At 37.0% G+C, this 26,567-nt stretch overlaps 1 protein-coding gene across 1 annotated transcript in view; it reads left to right on the top strand.

The window, feature by feature from the left end:
- The first annotated feature begins 394 nt into the window (after window positions 1-394).
- Window positions 395-26,567, top strand: part of LOC106748302 — a 33,632-nt gene continuing 7,459 nt past the window's right edge. Inside the window, exons 1-3 of the mRNA XM_014626691.1 lie at window positions 395-888; window positions 2,269-3,608; window positions 18,858-19,256. Of these exons, the coding sequence (XP_014482177.1) occupies window positions 852-888; window positions 2,269-3,608; window positions 18,858-19,256 (1,776 nt within the window). The 5' untranslated portion in view covers window positions 395-851. The remainder of the gene's footprint in view (window positions 889-2,268; window positions 3,609-18,857; window positions 19,257-26,567) is intronic.

Below are 26,567 nucleotides of genomic sequence, written 5' to 3'. Positions count from 1 at the left end.
ATATGAAGAAGTTCTCAGAAATTACAATCATGGTGTATGTAATTTCCTGAATCATTTTTATAGTATTTTTCTACAAAAAGAATTAAAATTCAGAAGAGAAAATTTCAAAAATACTTTAAAAATTCACCGTACTTCTGAGTAATTTTAGTCTGTTTATGTAAATATAGATTACGAGTGTTATTAATGTTAAATTGTCAATAAACCGGTTTTAGGTTGCCGTGTAAATATATACACTTTGACACATATAGTTCTCATTTATTAGAATAATCAATAAATAAATCAATAATATATGATTCGAAAATTCTAATAATCTAGTTGCATTATATGTTAAGGCTATTACGTCAGCCTACGTATGTACTTAAGTTAGTAGTTTTTATTATAAATACATGTAGACATGTTAGTTATACGACGTATAAATAATAATATAAATAAATGTTGAACGATATGTGAAATTCCCAGACACAAGATATATTGTTACATATCGTTGGACATGCAACATTTGAGAGTTTGATAAGACATTATCAATAATAGCTGTATCTGACCGTACATCCTGTGTGATGACTGAAATACTTAGTACGTCATCAACGCGAGTTCCTTTATTATCACGGAAACAAAATATAGGCGTATACATTCTATGCCCAGCGTGCTTGATGCGTGCAATCATTTGTTAGCTAAAACCGCAATTATTTTCAGAGAAGTGCGTGCAATTCAGAAGCGTTATGTTATGATGATGAAATAATTATGTTCATTTCACTGTCTGAGTTCTCTTGACGAAAAATTTCGAATTTGTGCGGCTGTGACCATCTGTTTTTACCACGAAACAACGGGTGCCAGGCACAATAATAACAGGAATGGAAATCAACGCAAACATTAGCGAAATATTACGTGGTACGTAAAATAATTACAGAATACATTTTGTGAAAAGTTTTTCCATACGTTTCATTTATTTAAATTTGCTTTTTTATACGTTTAAAAAAAGAACTTTTTTAAACCGATAGTTTAATACGGGTGTAAATATAATTGTATACTAAATCATTTTCATTTCAGTAATGTATGTAAACGATGATACAGTAGATTTATCCGAATATCGCGATGTTTCTATAAATTAGATTTATATAATGTGTGTGTGTGTGTGTGTGTGTGAGAGAGAGAGAGAGAGAGAGAGAGATTGCGACATTCCTCGTATAACACGATAAAGTTCTAATTTCTGGGTCTATATTTTAAATTTTCTTATATTAAATGTACCACTAATGTGTCTTAAATGACGTGGTAAATGCGACGATATTTTGAAAGACATTTATCGAAATTGTAAGAGTAGGCGTCAGTTTTTCCTTAAAAAATATATTGCAAAAATACTATTTCAAAATACTATTTCAAAAATATAAGCGAAAATACTATTTCACAGTTATATTTATAGCCTTTTCAATATTTTTGGCTTTATTCAATATTTCTAACATCTTTTTTAAAAAGATATTCTTGCGCAAAATTATGTTAGTACATATTTAAATTGAAATAAAAAATTTGGATATTATAGTATTAACACGTTCACGCCGGCGTGCATCACCGGTGGGTCACGCTCGACTGTCCCATCTGGCGGCGTGCATCACCGGTGGGTCACACGATACTGAGCCATTGGGCGGCGTGCGTCACCGGTGGGTCACGCTTAAACATTCGTTTAGACGCCGCTTACCATCAAAAATATAGTTCGTTTAGTAACTGGAAAAAATTGCCGTATAATTGAAAATTTAAATAATTTAAATTTGAATGGCGCCGCCAGATGAAGCGCAGCATGAATTCAAGCGCCGCCTCACAGCGAAAAACATGAAAATCGGCGTGAACGTGTTAAAGCTACATTTTATGTCTTTCACAAATATGACTTTTTATAAGATCCATGGATAATCCATATGACTTATATAATGCAAATACAGAGAATATGGGAAATGATCCTTACATTATACAGGGGTTATACTGTATATTGACACGCATTATTAATCGCGCGAGTTGTGTAATGTTAAAATTTGAGAATCGTTTATTCTTTTGTAACTTGTAACATAATTAATTTTTAAAGCTAATTTTTTAAAATTAATATCTCGATAATGATCGTGACTGGTTACAAAAAGTAAAAAGGTTTCTGTTTATTTTGATCAGTTCTATATGTACACAAAGAAATGAATGCGTTTTGTCAAACACGTTGTATATCATATCTTAAATCTGCCCAAATTCAACTCTGTTTCACGCGAATTTTAACCGCGGGTATTCTGTTAACAGAAATGATAACATTCCTGGAATGCCTTCGGGATGCGCAACTGCCACTCGCCCTGGAAAGTCTTCGGGAAAAGTTGCTGGATCGCACAAAGAACACCATGCTCGCCACTACGATGAACTGCTCATCTCCAGAGCCTTATTTAGATATGAATTCCGGCCCGAGAACCATACTACTCACAAAAAAAAAGACTGACACGGAGGAGTACATAGGCATGGAAGAATCTCCGCAGAAGCAGAATCATCAAGATTACTATGAGACATTCGAGCCAAAGGAGATGATGCCGGTTACAATCAAGCACACGGAATCGCAAAAAGCTTGGAGCGAACAAGATTATGGAGAGAATAGCCAGGTGTTAATGAGCATTTATAAGAATCTATCGGCAGCGCAATGCAAAAATAACTCTCACAAGTGCGGCCCGCTTCACTGGAAGAATGGCAAGATATTCAGTGAGAGACGCCCCTACTATGTCGCGTTGATCGGGACACACCTGTTGATCTACCGCAGCGAGCAGCACAGTGGACCTTGTAATATCTATTCGATTCGCGGCTGCATTGCGCGATCGAATCTATCGCCGAATCTATCGCCGCGCAATGGGCAAAAAAGTAAGTCGGCCTTCGAGATCTGTTGTCCCGGCAGCAAAACTTTGCAGTTTATTGCGAGAACGCCGAAGGATATGGAACAATGGACAGCGAAGATCTGTGAAGTCGGTTGCAATAATGAAGGCGCAAAAATTGATGAAGAGACGAACCATGGGAGCAAGAGCAATGCGAGCAGCGAGTCTCCGATGAATCATTGCAAAGACCACGCAATGTCCCCTCTACATCAAAACGCCCATAAATTAGCTGACAACGTCAAAAAGAAGTCGACAGCCAAGGGGGAGGCGAAAAATAACAGGAACGAAGCTGAGAAGAACATGATTGAAAACCCGCCACCGCTACCTGCTCGAATACCGCGAAGAATATTACCTTCTGTACCTTCCAACGATTCTATGCCTTCTTATAGGGGCACCGAAGATTACGATGATGACGATGACACTTATTATAAAATCGAAGACTTGCAAAATGGATTAGCTTATCAGAATATAACGTTAGCGAAGAAGCAACACGTTAACGTTGGTGATAAGGAAGATAGAGAGGTTGTCGAGTACGATGATGTGCATGCATCCAAAAGAAAAAAGGAAGAACAGGTGCACGAAGGGAAGTCCGATAAAATATTTATAGAGGAGGAAATGTACGATGATATCTTTACATTGTCGCGCGTCAAAACAAACATCGAAGAAGAAACATCAAAGAACGGTGATTGTTCTGACGACGGAGAAGAATCTTTTTACGACGACGTAGAGGTGAGTGTGTGCTTTGATGATGAAATCAATTTTGGAAAAAGTAGCAGATCTTAAATATACGCTCCCTCTCGTCCAAATAATATTAAAATATGAAAATAAAATAGCATTGTTAAAATTTACATTTATCAGAAAAGAATTGATACTAAAGCCAACTAAAAAAGCCAATAAGAACTTAACATTAGAACAACTAAGGGGAGTCAGAGTGACTTGTTTGGCATTTCTTATAATCATTACTCATTTTCAGTACATTTTGTTTTCTAACATTTTGTATGACTTTTTCTAAAATATATAAATAATTAATTCTGTAAAGCAGTTTTCTTTTTTCTTGTCTTTTTGTTATAGAATTTTACGTAGTATACATACATATACCGAGATGAGTCATTTTGACCTCCACGGAACGTAGATAAACTTGTAATTTTTTCTTTCTTCTTTTACTTTCTTCATCTTTTTACGTGACTGTAATAATATCTTCGCTTGTTTGAAAAACATGTGACGCTTGAATATGTCGCTATTCTTCTGCTCTTGTATCATAGAAAGTATTTCGCATTCAGTTAGTGTTACGTCCCGAACGCGGATGTTGAATTATTGAAAGACACGGAATCGCGCCGCGAACGCGAGGCTTTGTGTGGAGTATAAATGTCCTTTTTGGGTCAATGGATTTAACCAATTTACCCTGGGATGGACGAGGCTGTGTGAATGCTGTTGTGGATATGGATGAGCGCGTATATGCGTGTGTGTGATGTAAGATTGAAGGAGGTTAATAGATAAAAGAGTCACAAGAATTAAATTTATTTACATTTGAGACTTTGTTCTGAGTTAAGTCGTACTCGAAGTAGAAGCCGAGAGAGAGAGTCGCGAGGGCGAGCTTTTGCTCGGCTTCCCGCGTCACCTTTTATACCAGGTGTAGAAGTATGAAACCGGAATTTCCCTGGTGGTAGCCATCAGTTTAGGGACTGTAAAACCGCTTCTGCAGCGCCATCATCTCCCTCTAACAGCTGACGAAGATTTTCAACACACAACAACCCAAGTTCCATACACCGGTATATTTTTCTATAACCTTAAACATGTCGAGTTTTGTGCCTACGAACTACGATTTGCGGACAGCATTGGTTTTTTGTTATCATTTGAAGAAAACTGCTGCGCATCGAATGCTTGTCGAAGCTTACGGTGAACATGCTCTTGGTAAAACACAGTGTTTCGAGTGGTTGAAAAAATTCGAAAGTGGTGGTTTTGACGTGAGAAACGAAGAGCGTGGGAAACCAGCGAAAAAGTTCGCAGACAACGAATTGCAAGCTTTATTGGATGAAGATGATACTCAAATTCAACAAGAACTCGCGGATGAATTGAATGTGACGCAGAAAGCTGTCTCAATTCGTTTGAAAGCCATGGGAAAGATTCAGAAAGTGGGANTTGGCGTGGCATTCATAAACTGCCGGAGAGGTGGGAAAAATGTATAAATAGTAATGGACATTATTTTGAATAAAATATTTTTATCATTTTCAAACAACAGATGTGTAATTTTAACAAAAAAATTCCGGTTTCATACTTCTACACCTGGTAGATAGGTGATGAGACAACCCCGCGCAGGTTCCTCATTACCCAATCAGGGGTAAGGTGCATCTTATGCCATCAAAAATGAGTCAAATGGGTTTTTCTTGCGATTCATTAGAACTGTTATTCTTTCAGCGTTATTGCTGCTGATTACTTCATCCGTAGCGATGATCTGATATCTCGGGGTATCCCTACCCAGAAGATGTCGTTTGACACTCGATATTCTTTCGGCGCTATTGCTGCCGATTGCTTCATCCGAAGCAATGATCTAATACCTCGGGGTATCCCTAACCAGAAGATATTGGTTAACACGCAAATGGCTGCATGAGCGAGTAGACTAGATATTCGATGGCGAATTATAATTTAGTGCAAGAAAGATTGTTTGGCGTGCAAAACGTTACGCGAACGTAACATTAGAAAGAAACGTTTACAAAAAACGTTATTTTGTGCCATAATACTTAAAAAAAATCGGAACTCTATATCGTGATCTGCAGAAATATTTTAACCCATAAAATTACTTAGAAACTATGGTAACATTTTCACGAAGCAGTAAATTACTGAAAAAAATAAATAACTTGGAACAAAATTGTTCTGATTCCGACTATGATGAAAGTGAACCAGTAGATTGTGAAAATGATTATCCACCTTCATATAACGAAAGTACAAGCGAGTCATCCGATACTGACAGTGAAGATGAAAGATTTTGACGTTTACAAAAAAAAAAATAAAAAAAGTGAAAGTTTTCTCTAATTTTGATAATGAAAGTAGTCAGGATGTTGAAATGTCTGTAATAGATCATGATACTGAAATATCTATTGACGGCATTGTGTGGAAAAAAACAGCAAAAAGACTCAACGCCAGGAAGATTACCATTGCCCAACATTTTCAAAGAAGTGTCAGGACCAACGGAATTTGCGAAACGATATATTATGAGTAGTAGTGTAAGAACAGCATTTTTTTAAATACTTTGCAATAGTGTTATGAGACACATAAAAACTTGCACCGAAGCAGAAGCCCGTTGAATTCTGTATAACGACTGGATTCTATTGTTAGCAGAGTTGAATCCATTTATAGCAACTTTATATGCCCGTGGGGCATACGAAACAAAGAATTTAAGACTTTCATATTTATGGTCCTAAATATAGGGATCTGAATTTTTCTCAAAAACAATGAGCAGAAATAAATTCGCCGGAATTCGTCGGGTAATTCGTTTTGATAGGAAAAATGAAAGAAGCCAACGATTGAAAACAGATAAATTTGCATTAATTTCGGAAATGTGGAATAAATTTGTTGAAAATAGCCAAATGTATTATAAATCGGGAGCTGCTATTACAGTTGATGAACAATTATTCCCGACCAAAATCATATTTAGATTTACTCAGTATAACAAAAAAACCGAATAAGTTTGGTATAAAATTCTGGTTGGCGTCGGATATAAAAAGTAAATATGTTGTGAATGCATTTTCCTACTTAGGAAAAGACGAAATGAGACTATCTGTATCTTTGGAGGAATTTGTCCTAAAACTTATGGAACCATATAATGGTTGCGGGAGAACAGTGACAACAGATAATTTCTTTACAAGTTTGTCATTAGTAACTAAACTGACAACTAAAACAACTTCTTTAGTGGGCACTATTAGACAAAACAAGAGAGAATTGTTTAAACTTGTTTAAATTAAAAAAGGATAATATGCTTCGCTTTTCGACAATTCTTTATAAAACAGAAAATTGTATTCTTACTATATATAAGAGTAAACCAAATAAAAAAGTATTGTTATTGAGTTTGAAACATAAGTCTGTTAAAATTGGAAAAGATGGTAAACGTTTGCCTGAAACTGTGACATTTTATAACAACACCAAATTTGGCGTAGATATGACAGAAATGGCCAGGAAATATACTGTGAAAGCTGGATCCCAAAGATGGCCATTACAAGTATTTTATAATATCTTAGATCTTGCTGGAATAAATGCCAGGATATTATACAAAGAAACAACGCGAGAAAATATTTCAAGAAAAGACTTCTCATTTCAATTAGCCAAAGAACTTGCAGATGACTACAAAGATCTAACCGGACGATCTTCATTAAAAATATTGGGAATACAAATTAGTTCGGTCCGTTTTTTGTGGTCAAAAATGCATTTATTTCAGAACAAAATGAATGAACAGATTAATCAAAGTATTGTCTATCGCTGGCTACTACTTTTTTTCATATCTCAGGTAATTTTCGAATTCCATCTCGAAAAAATGTCTCGTCTTTTGAGGCGATCCAAGTTAGGAGCCAATTTTCTATTTCTGCGAAAGAAGTGAACCGGTGACCTGCCAAATTGTGCTGCATCCGTCGGAACAACCAGTAATCAGAAGGAGCAATGTCCGGCAAATACGGCGGGTGTGGTAAAATATCCCACTTGAGCGTTTCCAAATAATTTTTTACAACTTTTGCGACATGAGGCCGAGCGTTATCATGCAGAAGAATAACTTGGCACCCAATTGCCTTGCTTGTGAATCATTCCCATGGATTTCAGTCGCACGGAAACTGCTTGTTGCGTAATTCCCAATGATTCTGCAAGCTCCTCTTGCGTTTGACTTGGATCTTTATCTTTATCGAGTAATGCCTCCAATTCTTTGTCTTCGAATTTTTTGGCTGTCCAGAGCGAGGTTTGTCTTCAACGCTGAAATCACCATTCTTGAACGTCGAAACCATTCCTTACATGATTTATCAGTTGGAACATTGTCACCATAAACTTCTACAAGCATTCGATGCGCTTCAGCTGCACTTTTCTTCAAATTAAAGCAGAAAACTAAAACCTCCCGCAAATGCTGTTTAGTTAACACAAAATTTGACATATTCAACACAGTAAAAAACAGGGATTTTGTATGAAACTCAAAGCGATATAAACTGAATATTATTGACAGATGTCTAGCCTCTCTGAAACCACCGAAATCAGCTGTCATTATGAAATATTCATAACAGCCAGGACCATCTTTTGAAAACGGACTGAACTAATTTGTACTCCCAATAGAAGAAATATTTTCGTGTACACCATCACAAAACGAGACACGTATTTCGATGAAACGTAAACGGTGTCAAATTTCATATTGTTCTAATAATAAAACGAAGAATATTTGTGGTAATGTAATAAACGAGTCTGTGGTACACGCTCTGCTAAAATAATTGTAACTTATAAAAGATGTCTTTGATCCTTATGTTATGTTTAATTATGTTATGTTTTATTATGTTATATGGTTATGTTATGTTTAATTATTTTTTAAATTATTAGATTATCAACTTATTATTATTATTATGTTTATATTCAATTTTCGTTCATAAAATAGTAAAATATATAAAAACATATAAAATGCTACGTTTTCTCTTAAATGACTTGCTAATTTAAAAACCAAGTCATTTTGACCCCTCGGTAGAAGTAAATATACGTCCATCGGTTGATCTATTGTTAAGATCTTATGAGTCTTACGAGTGTGTGCGGCACGAAATAAATACAAGACATGGTCGGCAACGGTGCATAGTAATTCGCGTCGTATGAATAGCACCAAATTCAAAAGGAACGGAAGTGATATTCAAAATGATAGAATAATGGTTATTAATAAGGTCCGTGTAAGCTTGAAAATTTAAACCGTCATTTTGATCTTTAATACACAGTATTTCAGATATAAAACACTTGTATAAGAACTGTTCTTAGTCTATAATCTTTACATTAACGCAATTAAAGTCATGATTAAAAAACAAACGATAGTCAACTACAACCGAATACGGTTATGAATTGAGGACATGTAGGAGTTCGATAATATCAGTTCGAATATTGTTTTTGAGTGTTTGAATCGTTTGCGGAGCATTTGTGTAAATCTTATCCTTCACATAACCCCAAAGGAAAAAGTTCAGATGTGTCAAATTGCATGATCTGGGCGGTCAATTGAAATACGCGAAATGACACGTCCAGGGAACTTCTCACGTAATAATGCGATCCTTTCACGGCTTGTATGGCACGTAGCCCTATCCTGCTGAAAATAAACATCGTCTAGGTCCAGTTCTTCAATTTCAGGCCAAAGAAAGTCTGTCAACATTTCTCGGTAGCGCAATCCATTGACTGTGACAGTACAACCATCTTCATTTTCGAAAAAATACGGCCCGATGATGTCGCGAGCCTAAAAACTGCACCAAACTGCCACTCATTGTGGATGGAGAGGTTGCTCGTAAATCGCTCATGGGTTTTCAGTGCCCCAGATGCGGCAGTTTTGCTTATTGACGTAGCGTTAAAGGTGGAAATGAGCCTCATCGATCAAAATGATTTTCTTGAAAAAATCAGAGTCAACCGCTTGCATTTCTAATACCCAATCGACGAACGTACGGCGTTGTGGCCATGGTCCGTCGGCTTCTATTCTTGTGTCAGTTGGATTTTGTAAGCATGTAGGCCAAGATCTTTGTGCAAAATGCAGTGCAGGCTGGTTTGTGAAATGCCCAATTGCTGCAAACATCTCGCAATGGACAAACCAGGATTTTTCGCGATATTTTCAGCCACAGCAGCAACGTTTTCAATTGATCTGACTGAAGCTGGTACGAATTTTGCGAATTGTCTCTACGAAATTTTTACCGAGTTTGTATTGAATTTTCACTATTTCTATATGTTGCTCAAGCGAATATCGATCCATTGTTATTAACCGCACAGTTTTTACTGGACAATTGTCAAATATGATAATTCCATCTATAACAGGTACAAAATGCCGCGAAACTTGAAATGAAACCTCTTAATAGAAGACCCTGCAGCTCCTATGTCATGATTCTGTTGGATAGGATAGGGTAGCCAACATATAAGCTTGACCCACTAAATCTAGTTCGGGACGAATCAGTGGCACTGAGTGTATATAGCTAAATGGGAAATAAAAAAATTTTATTTCTTCAAATTCAGAAGACAATGTAATAAGATACAAGAATTAAAGGTTTAGACGGTTTCGTCATTATAAGTGAGGAATAATTCAAAATGTAGACATTCAAAATGGCAGATCCAATATGGAGGACCAAAATCAGAAAAGTGACGTTTGGTCCGCCATAACGGATCCACCATTTTGAATTTCGTAATTTCGAGTTTAGATTCGTAAGCAGCGTCTTCAAAAACCATCGAATATCGACTTTGATCCGAATCGAATCATTTTTCTGATTTTGGTTCACTATATTGGGTCTACATTTTAAAATTCGATATTAGCAACTCCGAAAACTGTAGAATACATTTTCATACAAATTCAACTACTTTCTAGATTCAATCCACCAATTTGGTTCCGTCATTCTACATTTCAGAAAACATTCATAACTTAGTGAAAATAAATGCATAATAAAATATAAAAATTTCTTTTAAGGGTGAAGAATAGCACTTTAAAATGGCATCAATAAACTTGAAAAATAAAATTTCGTTTAGTCACAAAAAATTGACAATATGTCAGAAAACGCTATTTTTCGCTCATATTACCCGATTTATCTCAAAAACCTAACATGATGGACATTTTTCATTGGCAGATTTGGATTCAGTGATTTCGAAGTTACTAAGAAATATTGGCCTTGGTCGCAAGAAAAAAAATCAAATTCTGTCGGAACAGTGTAATTATTCTTAGATTTTGATCTGATCTAATTATATATAAATAGAAAATTTGTTTTTTATTATATCTAATTATAGGTCGCATGATATACGAGGTCTGGCTATTAAATAACGAGACTGCGGGCGCAGAAGTCANAAGGGGGGTTGGGAAACAAATGTAGCTTTGGATAAGTGGAAATGTCTACTATTCCAGTACGAAAACTCGTTTTTGTCGCTGTAGTAGTATTTTTTCTATACAGGTTAGAAACGAACGTGTTTTTTTCTCGTGCCGATAACAATGTGTGATGAAAAACACGAGCAACGGATCAATGTGAAATTTCTCGTTAAATTAAAAAAAACTACGACTGAGTGCTATAACTTGTTGAAAGAGGCCTATGGTGAGAATTCTCTATCTCGTGCGCGTGTTTTCGAATAGTATAAACGGTTTTCTGAAGGCCGAGAGAGCACCGAAGATGACCAACGTCCAGGTCGACCTGTTTCAACTCTGCAAATAGTGACCAAAATCAATGAAATTGTGCGCGGAGATCGTCGTATGAGCATTAGGATGATTGCTGAGACTGTAACCGCCGATAAAGAAACTGTCAGAAAAATTTTACATGACGAATTGAACATGAAGAAAGTCTGTGCGAAGTTAGTCCCAAAAAATTTGACCTCTGACCAAAAGTTCGTCTGTCAACAGATCTGCTCAGATTTTCTTGAGAGGTTAGATGAAGAGCTTGAATTGATGAAAAACATCATCACTTGCGATGAAACCTGGATATTCCAATACGATGTTGAAACTAAGCGGCAATCCATGCACTGGAAAACTCCTGCATCACCAAGAATGAAAAAAGCAAGGATGTCGAAATCAAAATTTAAAGCCATGCTAATCGTTTTTTTCGACATCAACGGCATCGTGATGACTGAATGGGTCCCAGAGGGTCAAACTGTAAACCAAACTTACTATTTGAAAGTTTTGGCAACACTACGAGAGCGAGTTCGTAAGAAACGGCCGGAGTTGTGGAAAAGCAAGTCGTGGATCTTGCACCTGGACAATGCACTTGCTCATAACGCGCTGTCTGTGAAGCGTTATTTAGCCGCTAGAGGCACTCCAATGCTCGAACATGCGCCGTACTCGCCTGATTTAGCACCCTGTGACTTTTTTCTGTTTCCAAAGATCAAGTCTGTCTTAAAAGGAACCCGGTTCGAGTCGATGGAAGAGGTGAAGCGAAAATCGGCGGAGCTCCTAAATACACTTACAAAACAAGACTTCCAGCATTGCTTTGACGATGGAAAAAACGAATGGAACGGTGTGTGGCGAGGGAAGGGGAGTACATTGAAGGGGAGCATTCGATTGTAGAATAATTTTTAAAATAAAACTCTTTTTCATAAGCATTCTCGTTATTTAATAGCCAGACTATCGTATGTGATTATTGGTCTATTCTGTTTAGCTGCACTGTTGAACTAGTGCATTAAGTTAGAATGAGATAANCGGTGCTTACATGACGGTCGGACTCGACGATTTCCATTATTTTATCAACATTTTCGACAATTGGCCTCCCGGAGCGTGGCGCATCTTTGACATCAAAATTACCGGAACTGAATCGACAAAACCAAAATTGCGCATGATTGGCTCTTACAGTATCAGGACCATAAACACTATTCACATTTTTAGCCGCCTGTCTTGCGTTTTCGCCTTTATCGAAGAAAAACTGTAAAATATGGCGTATTTTCTCTTTGCTGGTGTCCATCTTTGACGCGCGCTCAAACAATACTGAGTCAAGCAATCACAAAACTGTCTGAGAGGTTTTTTTAGTACGAAATCTTATCTTTCTAACGCCATCTGGCGTAATCCGATCCGACTTATACAACGCGAGATACAGATTAGTAAAGCCCTCTATTGGAAAAATAATGGATTACTTTTTACTAGACCTAATATTTTGTCTCGCTCTAACTTATTGCACCAATTCAGCAATGCAGCTATAAAGAATGGATCATATATCTTTCGTCTCGTTTGCGCACGTTCCAGTATTATTATAGTTCAGTGTTCAATGCACACTTCTTGAATTAGTACAGTCAGGAGTAGAAAACAAGCTTCCTATCAATGCGGAGAAGTACTGAGATATACAGTTTATTCCACAAGAAAGTATATGGTAGCATATCGAGAATATACAACCTAAAAAAAAAGGACTTTAGTATATTAAAGTACAGTCTGTTTGACAAAAGCGTGAACGACAAAACTTTTTCCTAAAAACTGTTAGAGGGGGATTTGAACGCGAGCAGATAGCCAGACCCTTCTTCCAAGATGCTTTGTATAGAAAGCTTTAGTTGTCGTTTGACTTTGGTCATAGAAGAACCTATTTCACCATGAGTACCGCGTACGCATAACGTTACGAAGCCGTGTTTTTATGTTTGCATTCGAAAGGACCAAAAATGTACGGAGTGGTTGCTAAGTATATGAAAAAGTCTAAGATATTTATAAGTAAGTGGGTCAAACGTTATTTCGACGTGAAAAACGTTGATGACCTGCCGAATCGTGACTCTGTGCAAAAAACGATGAAAAAAGAGGACAGAATGATTTTACGAGTGTTTGAGAAGAATCCTCGTTTATCAATACGTGGCGAGCAAACGGTTTTACATAAACTGGGTCTATATATATCATAATACTATAAGAAGACGTTTATTGGCTCATGAAGTGAAATTTCGAAGCACAATGTAGAAACTGTTACTGTCCGAAAAACATGTCGAAAGAAACTTGCTCAAGCAAAAGAAAATGTGGACCTCTTTTGGGGCAACTTAATTTTTTCAGACAAAGCTTCTTTTTGGGCAAATTCTTTTCAAACGTGCCTGGTCTACTCACGCCAGTGGACTTATCGAGCGGACCATTAAATATCCGGTGAAGGTGCGTCTAGGGCTATTTCTCAAAGCAAGGATATGGCGCTTTCCACATTTTCACAGAAAATTTGGACACTGTCAAAATGGTCAAAATATATCAGAGGGCTGACCAGAGGGATTACCATCTGCCCAAAGGTGGTTTACGAAGGAAAATGAAAATTAGCTGCATGAATGCAAGAGGACAATGATCCGAAACATTGGAGTAGACCTTGTACTGCGTGGAAACAAGAAAATGACGTTGACGTACTGGGTTGGCCTTCACAGGCGCCAGATGTAAATCCCATAGAAAATGTTTGGGCGCTCATGAAGTTTAAGCTTCGAGGAAAGAAGGTATGGACCATCAAGCAGTTAGTTCGACAGATTCGATTTATATGGAGGTTTATGTCTAAAGATTATGCTATAAAATTTGTAGAAAATATGCCTCGTAGATGCCAGGTGATTATTGGTAATAGAGGCGATTAGACAACTTATTAATAATAAAGCATCACTGTCTATATCATATATAATGTGTGTATTTTTTTTCAATTTATTATCCTAAGTCGTTTTCGAGTTTCGCCGTATACACTCTTGTCAATCATACTATAGATACAAAATGATATTGCGCAATTACTTAATAATGGATCCTCTCGCCTCCATTGTTAATTATAACTTGACACCTTCTTGGCATGCTTTTGACTAATTTTTGAGCATATTCAAGTGGTAAAGAGCACCGTAACATTCTAATTCTGGCTGACAATTGCTTAAAAATGAAGATATATTTCCCTCTTAATTTGCTTAGTGCTTTATGTAAGACCACACATTCTCAATTGGATTCGCATCTGGGGATGGTGCAGGCTAATCCATTGTAATGATATAATTTTCAGCTTTCCAATCTGTTCGAAGATGACTCCGATGTTTGGGGTCGTATTATCTTCCTGAAGCTCCCAATTGTTTCTATTTTTTCCATAAAATTTCTCAGCAGATGTCAACAAACATTTTTAAGAAATATAGCACATTTTTTCAGCGTTTAGGTTATCAGTAAACAGAGACAACCAAAACTACACTTACGAAACATCCTTAAACATGAATTTTAAACGAATGCTTAACTCTCTGCTGGATGATCTTATACTTGGGACTTTTTAGGACTTTGGTTCTTTTTCGGCTTGTCGTATAAGTAACCATGCCCAAAAAGAAGCTTTATCCGTGAAGATAACATTGTCTCAATCTTTATTCAAATTTTATGAGCACATGTCAATCGTCTTGTGACATGTTTTTGTGCCAGAAGAGGCTTTTTAATTGTGGAACGATATTTTATGTTTGATTCATATAAACGACATCTTATAGCGTTTATTTCAACATTTATATCTTTTTCACGCAGTTAATGTTGAGCTCGGCACAATGTTAACGTAGGGTTTCGTACAAACAGACTAATGATCGTTTCATCCTCTCTCGACGTCGATGCACAGGTTAAGCCTCTTCCTAGCAAGTCGTCAACATTCCATACTTCTTTGTAAAGTTTTACCCATTTCTGAACAATGACTTTGACTTTCTAACCACTTTTGAAGCCTTAGCATACGTTAATTTTGGTTCTTTTGTATGTAAAACTAAAAACACTGTCTCGTAACGTTTGAAATACTTTGCACTCATTTTGAAAATTCCCACTCTAATTAAACCGTAACGTTGGAGTGACAACAAAGCATATACTGTGCAAATAGGTATACTCCAAGCTTTCCAACATCATAAAGTAGATGGCGCTACGATCAATCATTTTGTATCAGGGTTGTATACTTTCTTGTGCAACAGATTGTACTACATGGGTTGAAAAGTCCCGGGATTTTTAATGAAAACAAGCGTTTTTTGGGCAAAGTTATATTTATTTCTCAACATAGTTGCCTTCGAGTGCGATACACTTGGTATTGCGATTTTCCAACATTTCGATGCCCTTTCTATAGTACGAAATGTCCAAGTCTTCGAAATACGCCTCAGTTTCCGCGATGACTTCCTCATTCGATGTGAATCTCTTTCCCTGGAGCCACCGCTTGAGGTTTGGGAACAAATAATAGTCGCTGGGGGCCAAATCTGGAGAATACGGCGGGTGAGCAACCAATTCGAATCGTAATTGGTCCAATTTGGCCATCGCTTTCAAGGATGTGTGTGATGGTGCGTTATCGTGATGGTACAGAACTGTTTTCTTCGCCATATGGGGCCGTTTTTTCTTTATTCCGTCGTTCAGTTTGTCCAATAACGCTGCATAATACTCTCCCGTAACTGTTCTTCCCTTCTGCAGGTAATCGATGAAGATTATGCCATGCGCATCCCAAAAACGAAAGCCAAAACCTTCCCGGCTGAGCGTTGGTCTTTTGGCCGCTTTGGTCGGTTTTCGTGGCTTTTCAGCCACTCTGCAGACTGCCTATTGGACTCAGGCGTATGGTAATGGATCCACGTTTCATCCATCGTCACAAAACGTCGAAAAAAGTCCGCTCGATTACGAACAACGCCAAACCGGCCGTTGAATCATCAACGCGCTGCTGTTTTTGACCGACGATCAGCAAACGCGGCACCCATCGCGCAGATAGCTTTTTCATATCCAAAACATCGTGCAAAATGTATTTCACCCGTTCTTTTAAGATACCAACGGCCTCAGCTAACTCGCGCAACTTCACTTTACGATCACTCAAAACGATTCGATGCACTTGCTTTACGATTTCCGCATTCGTAGCCTCTTTTGGTCTTCCAGAGCGAGGTGCGTCTTCGGTGCTTGTACGACCCATTTTAAATTCACTAAACCATCGATAAACTGTTGTTCTCGAAGGAGCGGATGTGGGATAACATTTCTTCAACCATTTCATTGAATGTTCAGGAGTTTTTCCCATCAAAAACAATGTTTGATCAATATGCGATATTCCTGTTTTTCCATTTTTTTTACGAAGACGAAGGTAGCGACACTTAAACGACTGTAGCTTGTAAACGAATGAACGAAATGTCATGAAACTTTACACATAAACTAGTGACAGATAAACCTCTCGAAATAAATCATGTTCATTTTCTAGTGGCGCCACCTACTGAAAAATCCCGGGATTTTTCAGCCCATGTAGTATATGAGAGAGAGAGAGAGAGAGAGAGAGAGAGAGAGAGAGAGAGAGAGAGTCAATTGAAAACCGTAAATTGGTAATAAAAATTTGAAATGTCGCGTCATTATCCTGTAAGTTGGCAATATAGTTTGACGTAATGTAACGAATATCCCGTAGGTATTAGGAAAATGCTCAAAGACCGTTACAATGCTTGTGTAGAGGTGACTACCCCACTGGACCACCCCACTTGTACCAAACAAGAACAGCGTTTCGTTATTCGGTTTTTGAGTAGTGAAGATGTGAAATCTATTATAATTCATTGACGAATGAAGGTTCAATATGGTAATGCATGTTTGCCACAGCAGCAAATGTACGAATGGAGTAGGAAGTTCGCAAATGGTGTGACTTCGGGCGTATCCTGATTGACTACATTACAATTGGACAGATCCCTTTCCATCACAATTACCGATTTGGTTGAAACTTTGTAATATTGTGTATTTTGGCGTGTAAAACATGAATATGAAAGTAAAAATCGTCGTTCTCAAATAGAAGAAATGTTATAAAGTATTAAAAGATCACTGTTGCGAGGTTAGAAAGTGTGGCATATCGATGGCGTAGAGAGACATGAGTATTGATCAAGATGCAACTACATGAATTTTTGGCAGTTATTCACGATAAAAAATGTTTAATAAATTATTTAATAAAAATAAATTTGAAATTAATAAATTCTGTTGTCTTGAGTGCAATAATAAATTAACACTTAAAAATATGTTTTTATTTCGTTGTCAAAAAGTATATTAAAAGCATTTATATGAAAGAAAGATATTTATATTTATAAATATATTCAACTCAAATCTTTCGTTTTATTAAATTGATGAGTCTATCATATACTAAATTCACAGATCCTGAAATATATACAAAGTAAAATATATAAAGAAATATTTCAGTGATAAATTATTTAAATTCAAACCTTGCGTAGAAGCCTTTGCTAAACTTTTCAGAATCGATCTGTGTTCAATCGTAACGTGATCAATCGATACCCATCCGTGACTTTTATGACAGATGTTCCTCGCTCGGGTCAGGCATATTGTGTTATGAGAACGTTGCAGCAGTGGAAACCTTAGTGATGGAAAACCATCGAGTGACTGGATGAAATTGTGCAATTCTAGACATTAGTCATGGTACGTCAAGCGGTACATGAATGGCTGCGCAGACAACTAAAGGACTTTTTTTTTAGATGAATTCATATACTTTATAAGCGCTGGAAGACTTGTATTGAGCGTCACGGAAACTATGTGAAAAAATGATACTGTTGTGTACCACTTTTGCTCAATAAATAATATAAAAAAAAATATTTACGGTTTTTATTTGACTGACTCTTGTAATATATGATCCGAATATATTATATATAGGAGACCTATTATATATAGGAGACTTATTATATCAGTATTTATATCACTTATCGTAACAGAGAGAATAAATTCAATTTTTTCAATACTTTTAAACGTTACAGATAGATCTATTTACACAAAATTGGTAATGATAATGAACCGCTTTATGGAATCATTGGGAGCGAAAGCATTAGAGCATGGGAACATGGGAACATAAGCATGGGAGCATAAAGCATTTTGATAGAGCATTTGTTTAAGAGTTAAACAAACTGCATCTTCGGAAGACTGACTATAGTCAATATTCATAATCAGATCTTATATTTAAGACGGTCTTAAGTTCATCTTTAGATACTTTGTAGCCAATAAAATATTCCGTATAATGTCTAAAGATGAACTTAAAGGACTGTCTATATTAGAAGTAAGCAGTAATAAGTAAGGGGCGTCTACATTAGAAATAAGCAGTATCAAGTAATAGACTTTTACTGAAATTTATTACTGCTAAGCTAGTGATTAATTACTTATTTTAAATATTTAAAACGTTGTTGTTAGTAATTCATAATGATTAAATTGAATAAATTACATTATAATATTGCACTATAACACCGTGCACAGGTTCTTAATGGCCATATTTCGTATTATTTCGGACTGTATTATATCAACAGAGCTTTATATATTACTTACTTATATTTCTTTTTGCAAAAGTTTCTTATCAAAAATAATATTAAGAAATTCTTGGCATGTTGTATGAATATTAAAACAATATTATCCTACTGCTGTAGAACTTACTGGAAAAATCTACCAAGGAACGCGTAAAGGATCAAATTGAAGCGTCGAGCAAAATTCTCCAGAAGAGATCCTTTTTGGAGAGAGTTTGGAATAAGAAGGAGTCATCTGGAAAAACGGACAAGAGATTATGGGGCAAAGCTTCATCGAGTCCAATACAATCTTCTTCAGCTACAAAAGTGATACCTACTTACGACGACGTATCCGATTTAATGCCAAATCAAGAATCCCTGACGAATAATGAAGAACAAGAGTTATCGGAGTACAATTATCCTCCGCCTCCCAGGCCAGTTTGCACAAAATCATCATTTATCATAAATCAAATCGATCCGAATCCAGTCGAAGAACTTTATGATGACGTCAGTGCATGCCGGACGCGACATAATAATCATCAGGTAACGTCTTACAATATATTCTGGAGTTATTGTGTCTAAGTTACCTATTGAAAAATTTAATAGCTTCTCTCGAAATCTCGCTTAAAGTTGATTAAATTAACTTAAATAGTTAGACTGATAAAAGTTTCGTAATAATTATTTAGACAGCACAAAGCCTAAAACTGGATATAAGACGTCTTTCAGACATTTTTAAGACGTCTTAAAGTCGTCTTTAAAGAAAATGTGTATAAGATATCTTTAAGACATCTTATAGTTTTAAGTTTTGTGCTGTCTGCTTTTAAATTCTGTGCTGTCTGGGTAATAAACGTATTTAGTTGAGCCTTTCAGTGTAATATTTAGTATTGTATATAACACATAATATCACAGTAATATCATATTTCCATTGCAATATTACGATGGAATATAGCAGAAATATTATTGCAATATTACTAAGATGAGCGCGAGCATGGCATAGCAGACAGCGCACTGGTTTACTATGCTAGCGGTCCCGAATTCAATTCCGGTAGAAACCAAAATATTTCCGCTCGTGTCTTCTTTTGGAAAAAAGCGGCAATTCTACCGAGAGTATCTTTCTAAATCTCTGCCAAGAGAACCTCTCTAAATAAGATGCCGTTTGGAACCGGCCTTTAACTGTAGGTACCTTATGCCTGTATATAATCAAGGTGCGCATCACAGATATATGAGAGAAGTCACGGATATGAGCAATATGAGGGGATTACTGAGATATCACAGTAATATTATAATGTTTGCCGAAATGCATTACAATAATGTATAGTGATATGTCATAATAATATTAGTGTAATATTGCGAAGTTATAGATTAATTAGTTAACCCAACAAATACAATGTAACATGTAACATACTTGTTAGTTGTAATTTCCTATTTAACAATGTAACTGTTACATAACACGCGTTATATAACAGTTACATTGTTGAGTAGGGAATTACAAGTATGTTACATATTACATTGTGTTTATTGAGAATCTAATATTAGATTATTTCGTTTAAACGTTATTTTTATTGTTATAATAATATTATTATATAAGAAATAATTCTTATAAAGGAAAAGAAACAATTACAAAGTAAAAAACATATAATATTGAATGCAACTTATATAAAAATTTATTTTAATTACTTTCATCTTCTAAATGTGTAAACAATACAGGTTCCTATGATGTCTTCATATCTTTTAATTCGGATTTTTCTGCCTTTATTCTAAGATTTTATAAATGTTATTCAACGTGGGGAAACAGGTAGGTAGTTGATATAACTCCCTGAATAACCTTGAATAACTCAGAAAATATAAGTTTTCGAGAAAAATGTTTTAAACAAAAAATTGTAGAATATAAAAAGATCCATTTATTAATATTTCACTATATATTGATCAGTTTGACCTTGAGTGGGTCGCCAAGGTCAGAACAAGACCAACTTGAATTTCTTAAATAGTACTCCCTAGATTTTATTGCACAATACGAGGTCTGGCTATTAAATAACGAGACTTCTTATGAAAAAGAGTTTTATTTTAAAAATTATTCTATAATCGAATGCTCCCCTTCAATGTACTCCCCTCCCCTCGCCACACACCGTTCCATTCGTTTTCCATTGGTCAAAGCAATGCTCTTCTTTTGTAAGTGTATTTAGGAGCTCCGCCGATTTTCGCTTCACCTCTTCCATCGACTCGAACCGGGTTCCTTTTAACCCTTAACTGACACACGTCAAAATAATAACGTACGTGCTATAGGGGGTATTTTGGACCCCAGCGAGAAAAAATGTGTATAATGGTTTATTTATCAATATTGGGTCAAGCCTCGACTAATACTTAGGTGACGCCACAGAACCAAATTTGGCGCGCAGCTATGAAAAAGTTGCGTTCAAAAACACTCTGGGGTACTTTTAACCCTGTGTGTCAGCTAAGGGTTAAGACAGACTTAATCTTTGGAAACAGGAAAAAGTTACAGGGTGCTAAATCAGGCGAGTACGGCGCGTGTTCGAGCACTGGAGTGCCTCTAGCGGCTAAATAACGCTTCACAGACAGCGCGTTATGGGCAGGTGCATTGTCCTGGTGCAAGATCCACGACTTGTTTTTCCACAACAGTTTCTTTATCGGCGTTTACAGCAATCATCCTAATGCTCATACGACGATCTCCGCGCACAATTTCATTGATTTTGGTCACTGTTTGCGGAGTTGAAACAGAGACAGGTCGACCTGGACGTTGGTCATCTTCGGTGCTCTCTTGGCCTTCAGAAAACCGTTTATATCATTCGAAAACACGCGCACGAGATAGAGAATTCTTATCATAGGCCTCTTTCAACAAGTTATAGCACTCAGTCGGAGTTTTTTTTAATTTAACGAGAAATTTCTCAGGAAGAAAAGGGTTTGTAACGAGAAATTCGAAAACACGCGCACGAGATAGAGAATTCTTATCATAGGCCTCTTTCAACAAGTTATAGCACTCAGTCGGAGTTTTTTTTAATTTAACGAGAAATTTCATATTGATCCGTTGCTCGTGTTTTTCGTCACACATTGTTATCGGCACGAGAAAAAAACACGTTCGTTTCTAACCTCTATAGAAAAAATACTACTACAGCGACAAAGACGAGTTTTCGTACTGGAATAGTAGACACTTCCACCTATCCAACGATACATTCGTTTCCTCCCCTTCCCCTCTAGGACGACTTCTGCGCCCGCAGTCTCGTTATTTAATAGCCAGACTTCATATTATAGCATTTCTTAAGACATTTCCAAAATACTATAATAAAATATTTTTGCATCAAGTACTTTTTATGTTATAAGGCTTGAAAGTTGCAATACCGCCGGCATTAGCACTATCCAAGGTAGATATAAGGATCCCACGGTTTGTCGCTCCCGTAGTATTTTTTGACTCCAAACCCTCTCTGTATCTCCATATCTCTGACTGTGCTACATACACACACACACACACACACACGCGCGTGAGAGGCAAGTGGACTTACTTTAATCAAGCATCCCGAAGTATAAATCCGACCGTGAGACTTCCACGTGGTACATTATGGGTAATGGTAACCCCGGCGGCATTGAAATTTTGAAGTCTCAAAACTCAGGAAGAAAAGGGTTTGTAACGAGTGTTTCGAAAACGACTTGATGTCAACTACAAGAATGTGCAATGCAAAATATTGGTTCCCATTAAAAAAAGATTCAAGTTGACCTTGACATGACCTTCTCTACGCCACCCAAGGTCAATCGGATATGTCCATAACATGTAATGTATTACTTGATCTCCAACAACTTTTGCCTGACACATTTTTCAAAATAATCATTTCCCTCGTTTTTAAATGAGGTGTACGGGTGGCCTGAAACACTCGGTAAGTATATTAAGTGTTTGAATTAATTCTCGCTGTCTTTTACTACAAAAACTCATGTTTACTTCAAAAGAACGGTACATCGTATTCACATTATATCGTATTCAAAATATCGTCTTTCGGAAGCTTATAACTTTTTCTTACTTTTTGGGTAACACATGGATTCCGCGGTAGAAAAATTTAGGTTTATTTTCGAAGCAATCCAGTTATCAAGCCATTTTTTGATATCTTCGAAAGGACTGAAGTGCTGTTCAGAAAGGCCATGCTGCATCGACCAAAACAAATGATAATCTGAAAGAGCAACGTTTGATGAATAGAGCGAGTGAGGTAAGATATCCATCCAAATGCCTTCAAGATTGTCTTCATTGGTGTTGCAACATGTGGTCTAGCATTGTCATAGAGAAGAATAATTTTGTCATGTCTTTAGACTATTGCGGGTGTTTTTCTTTGAGTGCTCGATTTAAATTAAATAATTGTTGCCGGTAGCGTTCAGCATTGATGATTTGACTCGGTTGTAGCAGCTCATAATATACTACATTGACTTGATCCCATCAGCATGACCTTCTTTCCATAAATATCTTGTTTTGGTGTTGATGGTTCGCCGGGACGTTCCCATGATTTCTTGCGTTTAAGATTGTCGTAACGAATCTGTTTTTCATTGCCAGTCACAATTCGATGCAAAAACGATGTCCGTTTTTGTTTTTGAAACAGCAATTCACAAGTGGTTAAACGTTTCGTAATGTCTCTTTCTTTCAATTCATCCAGTTTTCTAGCTTCTGGATCATTTGCTTTTAAACGTTTGCTAACAGTTGACTCATCGACATTTAATGTTCTCGACAATTCTTTGAGCGTCTAATATGAATCTTCTTCCAGTAATACCTTCAATTCTTCATCTTCAAGCTTTTTCGGCTGACCAGGGTGCTCATTGTCGTTCACGTCAAATTCGTTGTCTTTGAATCGTCTAAACCAATCTCTGCAAGTTTTTTTCAAATAGAGCATGCTCCCCATAAGCTTCCATTAGCAAATGATGACTTTTAGCAGCAGATTTCCTGAGCTGAAAGCAGAAAAGTAATGCTTCCCATAAATGCTCTTTTTTTTATATAAAACCAGACATCTCCAATGCAATAAAAAAATGTGTTCTTTGCATTACGTTCTAATGTCACACACTGATTATTAAAATTTATTGACAATAATTTCATATATATAATATAGTCATTTTCGCCCATGTTGAAATAGCACAACTATTGACTTCTATTAGTGAACAGCGAGAATTAATTCAAGCACCTAATATATATATTGATACATACTGCTACTACGCGTTGTAGTTATGTCCTATCATGCTTGACGAGATATCTCGTAGTATTAGGAATAGTGATTAGCGACTTTCAGGTAATCGGCGAAAGCTCAGTTTTCGCTTACTCACTCTCCCGCAGTACTCCGGGCCGAGCGCGCGTAGAGAGCAATGCCTCTTACTCCAATTCTTGTATTACTTATTTCCCCCAGGCCCCGTAGCGCTGTGCCTGCTCTTCTGCAGGCACGCCTGCGGTACGGGAATGACGAGCCCGGAGTACCCAGTCAGATACCGACTCGTGTTGCTACGCAATGCAGCGGCTTTTGAGGTTCTGAGTCCCTTCAGGGACATTGAATGATGACAGAATCCTCTAAATATGAGAGGACTACGGCCCTCCGGGATTAGTACTTTGTCTACGTCGTTGGCATGAGAAGACTGCGGTCTTTGATGATTAGTGAACACCCACTTTCGAACGACTTTCTGTCTCAAAGCCTGAAGGCATGCGGGGGCACTACTCCCTTTGCGTAAAGGATTGACGACAGAACAGACTTGAACATATATGAGAGAAGCATGGCTCTCAATGATTAAAAAGCTCGTTGAACATTACCTTGTTATCGGCATGAAGAAGCTGCTGGCGGCTTCTCATGATGCGATAGTCGACGACATGATGGGCAAGAGGAGGCCGCACCTTCGGCCTCCGACGATTAAACGTCCAAAGGGTGTTCACCCGCCAACGACAGTCACGTATTATGAGGACGCTTCGGCGGCCCATGATTACACGAGACATCATACAGAGACGAGGGAATGTCATTTTGGAGCAATCCGAAAGGCATCCTGCGCTGCACCAATGGTGCATTCGCACTGACATCCGCTGGAAAACCGTAACGGTTAGTGGGTAACACGCTTAACCCTTTTAGTGCCGGGCGAAAAAGAGGTGCTTATGCGAAGATAACCGGCCGATTTTACTAGGATTTGGTAAAAGGCTCATAAAAACCAAACGAAAAGCAATATTTAAAAATTATTTATTTTAATTCTCTCGTAATGAAATTAGACTATTTATAACGTATTTTAAATTTATTTTGATAGAGATCTCTCGCAATGCGAATAGTAAAGCGCTACAAGGTGCGGGCCGATATATCGGCTCTGGCACTTCTCGCCGGTGTAGCAGGAGCCGACATATCGGCTCCCGGCACTAAAAGGGTTAATTCGATTACCCGGCTAGGACGGGCAGCTAAACTTTTAACGAGAGTGAAGTCCCGCATATGTGCAAGCATAAGCTCGGATGAGAGTCAAACGTCCAGGGTCTGCCAAAAGTTCCAAAACGGCTAATTATTAAAAAAAAAATATTGACTTAAAAAAAATGTTTGGAAAAAAAATGGTGGGGTTTAGAAAAAGCTATCAGATTGATAATTGCTTGGCCTTAAAATGACTTTGAAAAGCGTTATTAAGGTCAATATAAAAATCTTAAATGGAACCCCCTATTTTTCATTACATATTCTTATAGCTGACCTTGAGACGTTTCTGAAACATTCGTTACACACCTTTTTTCTATGAGAACCTTCCCAATTATAGAGCTTGCAATACTGTTGGCATTAGCATTACTCAAGATGTACCGCGTGGAGGTTGCACGGTCGGATTTACATCTCTTGTGTGTGTGTGTGTGTGTGTGTGTGTGTGTGTGTGTGTATCATCGCGGACGCAATCTCGCATCTAACAACTCGGGCTCATCACTCACGTGCACAGAGCGTTCGCGCCCACGTACGCTACGCCCAGAGAACTGGCGTAGCTTTAGCAAATTTGCTAAATTATAAATATCCATCTATGGTTATAATCTATCCTACACTAACATTATTCATTCTTCGTTTAATATACTTTTTCCATTTCGGACAATGCATTTAACTGAAAAGGAAAGAATTATTATTCTTATAATGCGAAGTTTTGGTGATAGAATTCGGTCTTATCAAGAAGCAACCAATTTATTTTACAATACATACATTGATCGTCCTCCAATTTCAATATCATCTGTTTATCGAACTGTTGGTCGTTTTGATAAAACTGGATCAATTAAAGACGAACCCAGATGTGGAAGATCTAAAAACGCCACCAACGATGATAAAAAGCTCTAGAGGTTTTGCTAAGTACAATAGAAAATTTTCATGCAATGCTTTCAAAATTATCTCAACATAGTGAAATAAGTATAATATCGATTCGCAGAATTCTACAGGAACATAAGTATCACCTGTTTAAAATGTATTTAGTACAGAAGCTGTCTGAAGATGACGATGACAAGAGAATTGAATTCTGCGATACGATGATGACACGATTTGAGAGTAATAATCAATTTTTTACTTGGATTTGTTTATCCGATGAAGCTACGTTTGAATTAAATGGATTAATTAATCTGCATAATTTGAGATATTGGATTGCTGAAAATCCTTATTGGATGAGAGACTGTCACACGTAGTATCCCTAGAAGATTAATGTTTGGAGCGGGATATTGTCTACCAGGTGTACCGGTATGAAGTGAGCGTCAAAATACAAATGTCTCGATAGGGAACATTTATTTTGAACGGGCCTTAATTTTGTTTTGTTTGGTTTCTATGACATCTATCAAACATATTCAGTTTACATCAAGTTATTGAACAAACAACATCATATTTTTTCATCGTGTTAAAAATGTCG

This window comes from Dinoponera quadriceps, unplaced genomic scaffold (assembly GCF_001313825.1).
Source record: "Dinoponera quadriceps isolate SergipeBrazil2010 unplaced genomic scaffold, ASM131382v1 scaffold2724, whole genome shotgun sequence".
Lineage (NCBI taxonomy): Eukaryota > Metazoa > Arthropoda > Insecta > Hymenoptera > Formicidae > Dinoponera > Dinoponera quadriceps.
Note: the sequence above shows the minus strand (reverse complement) of the source record. Positions and strands in the feature narration are given on the sequence as shown.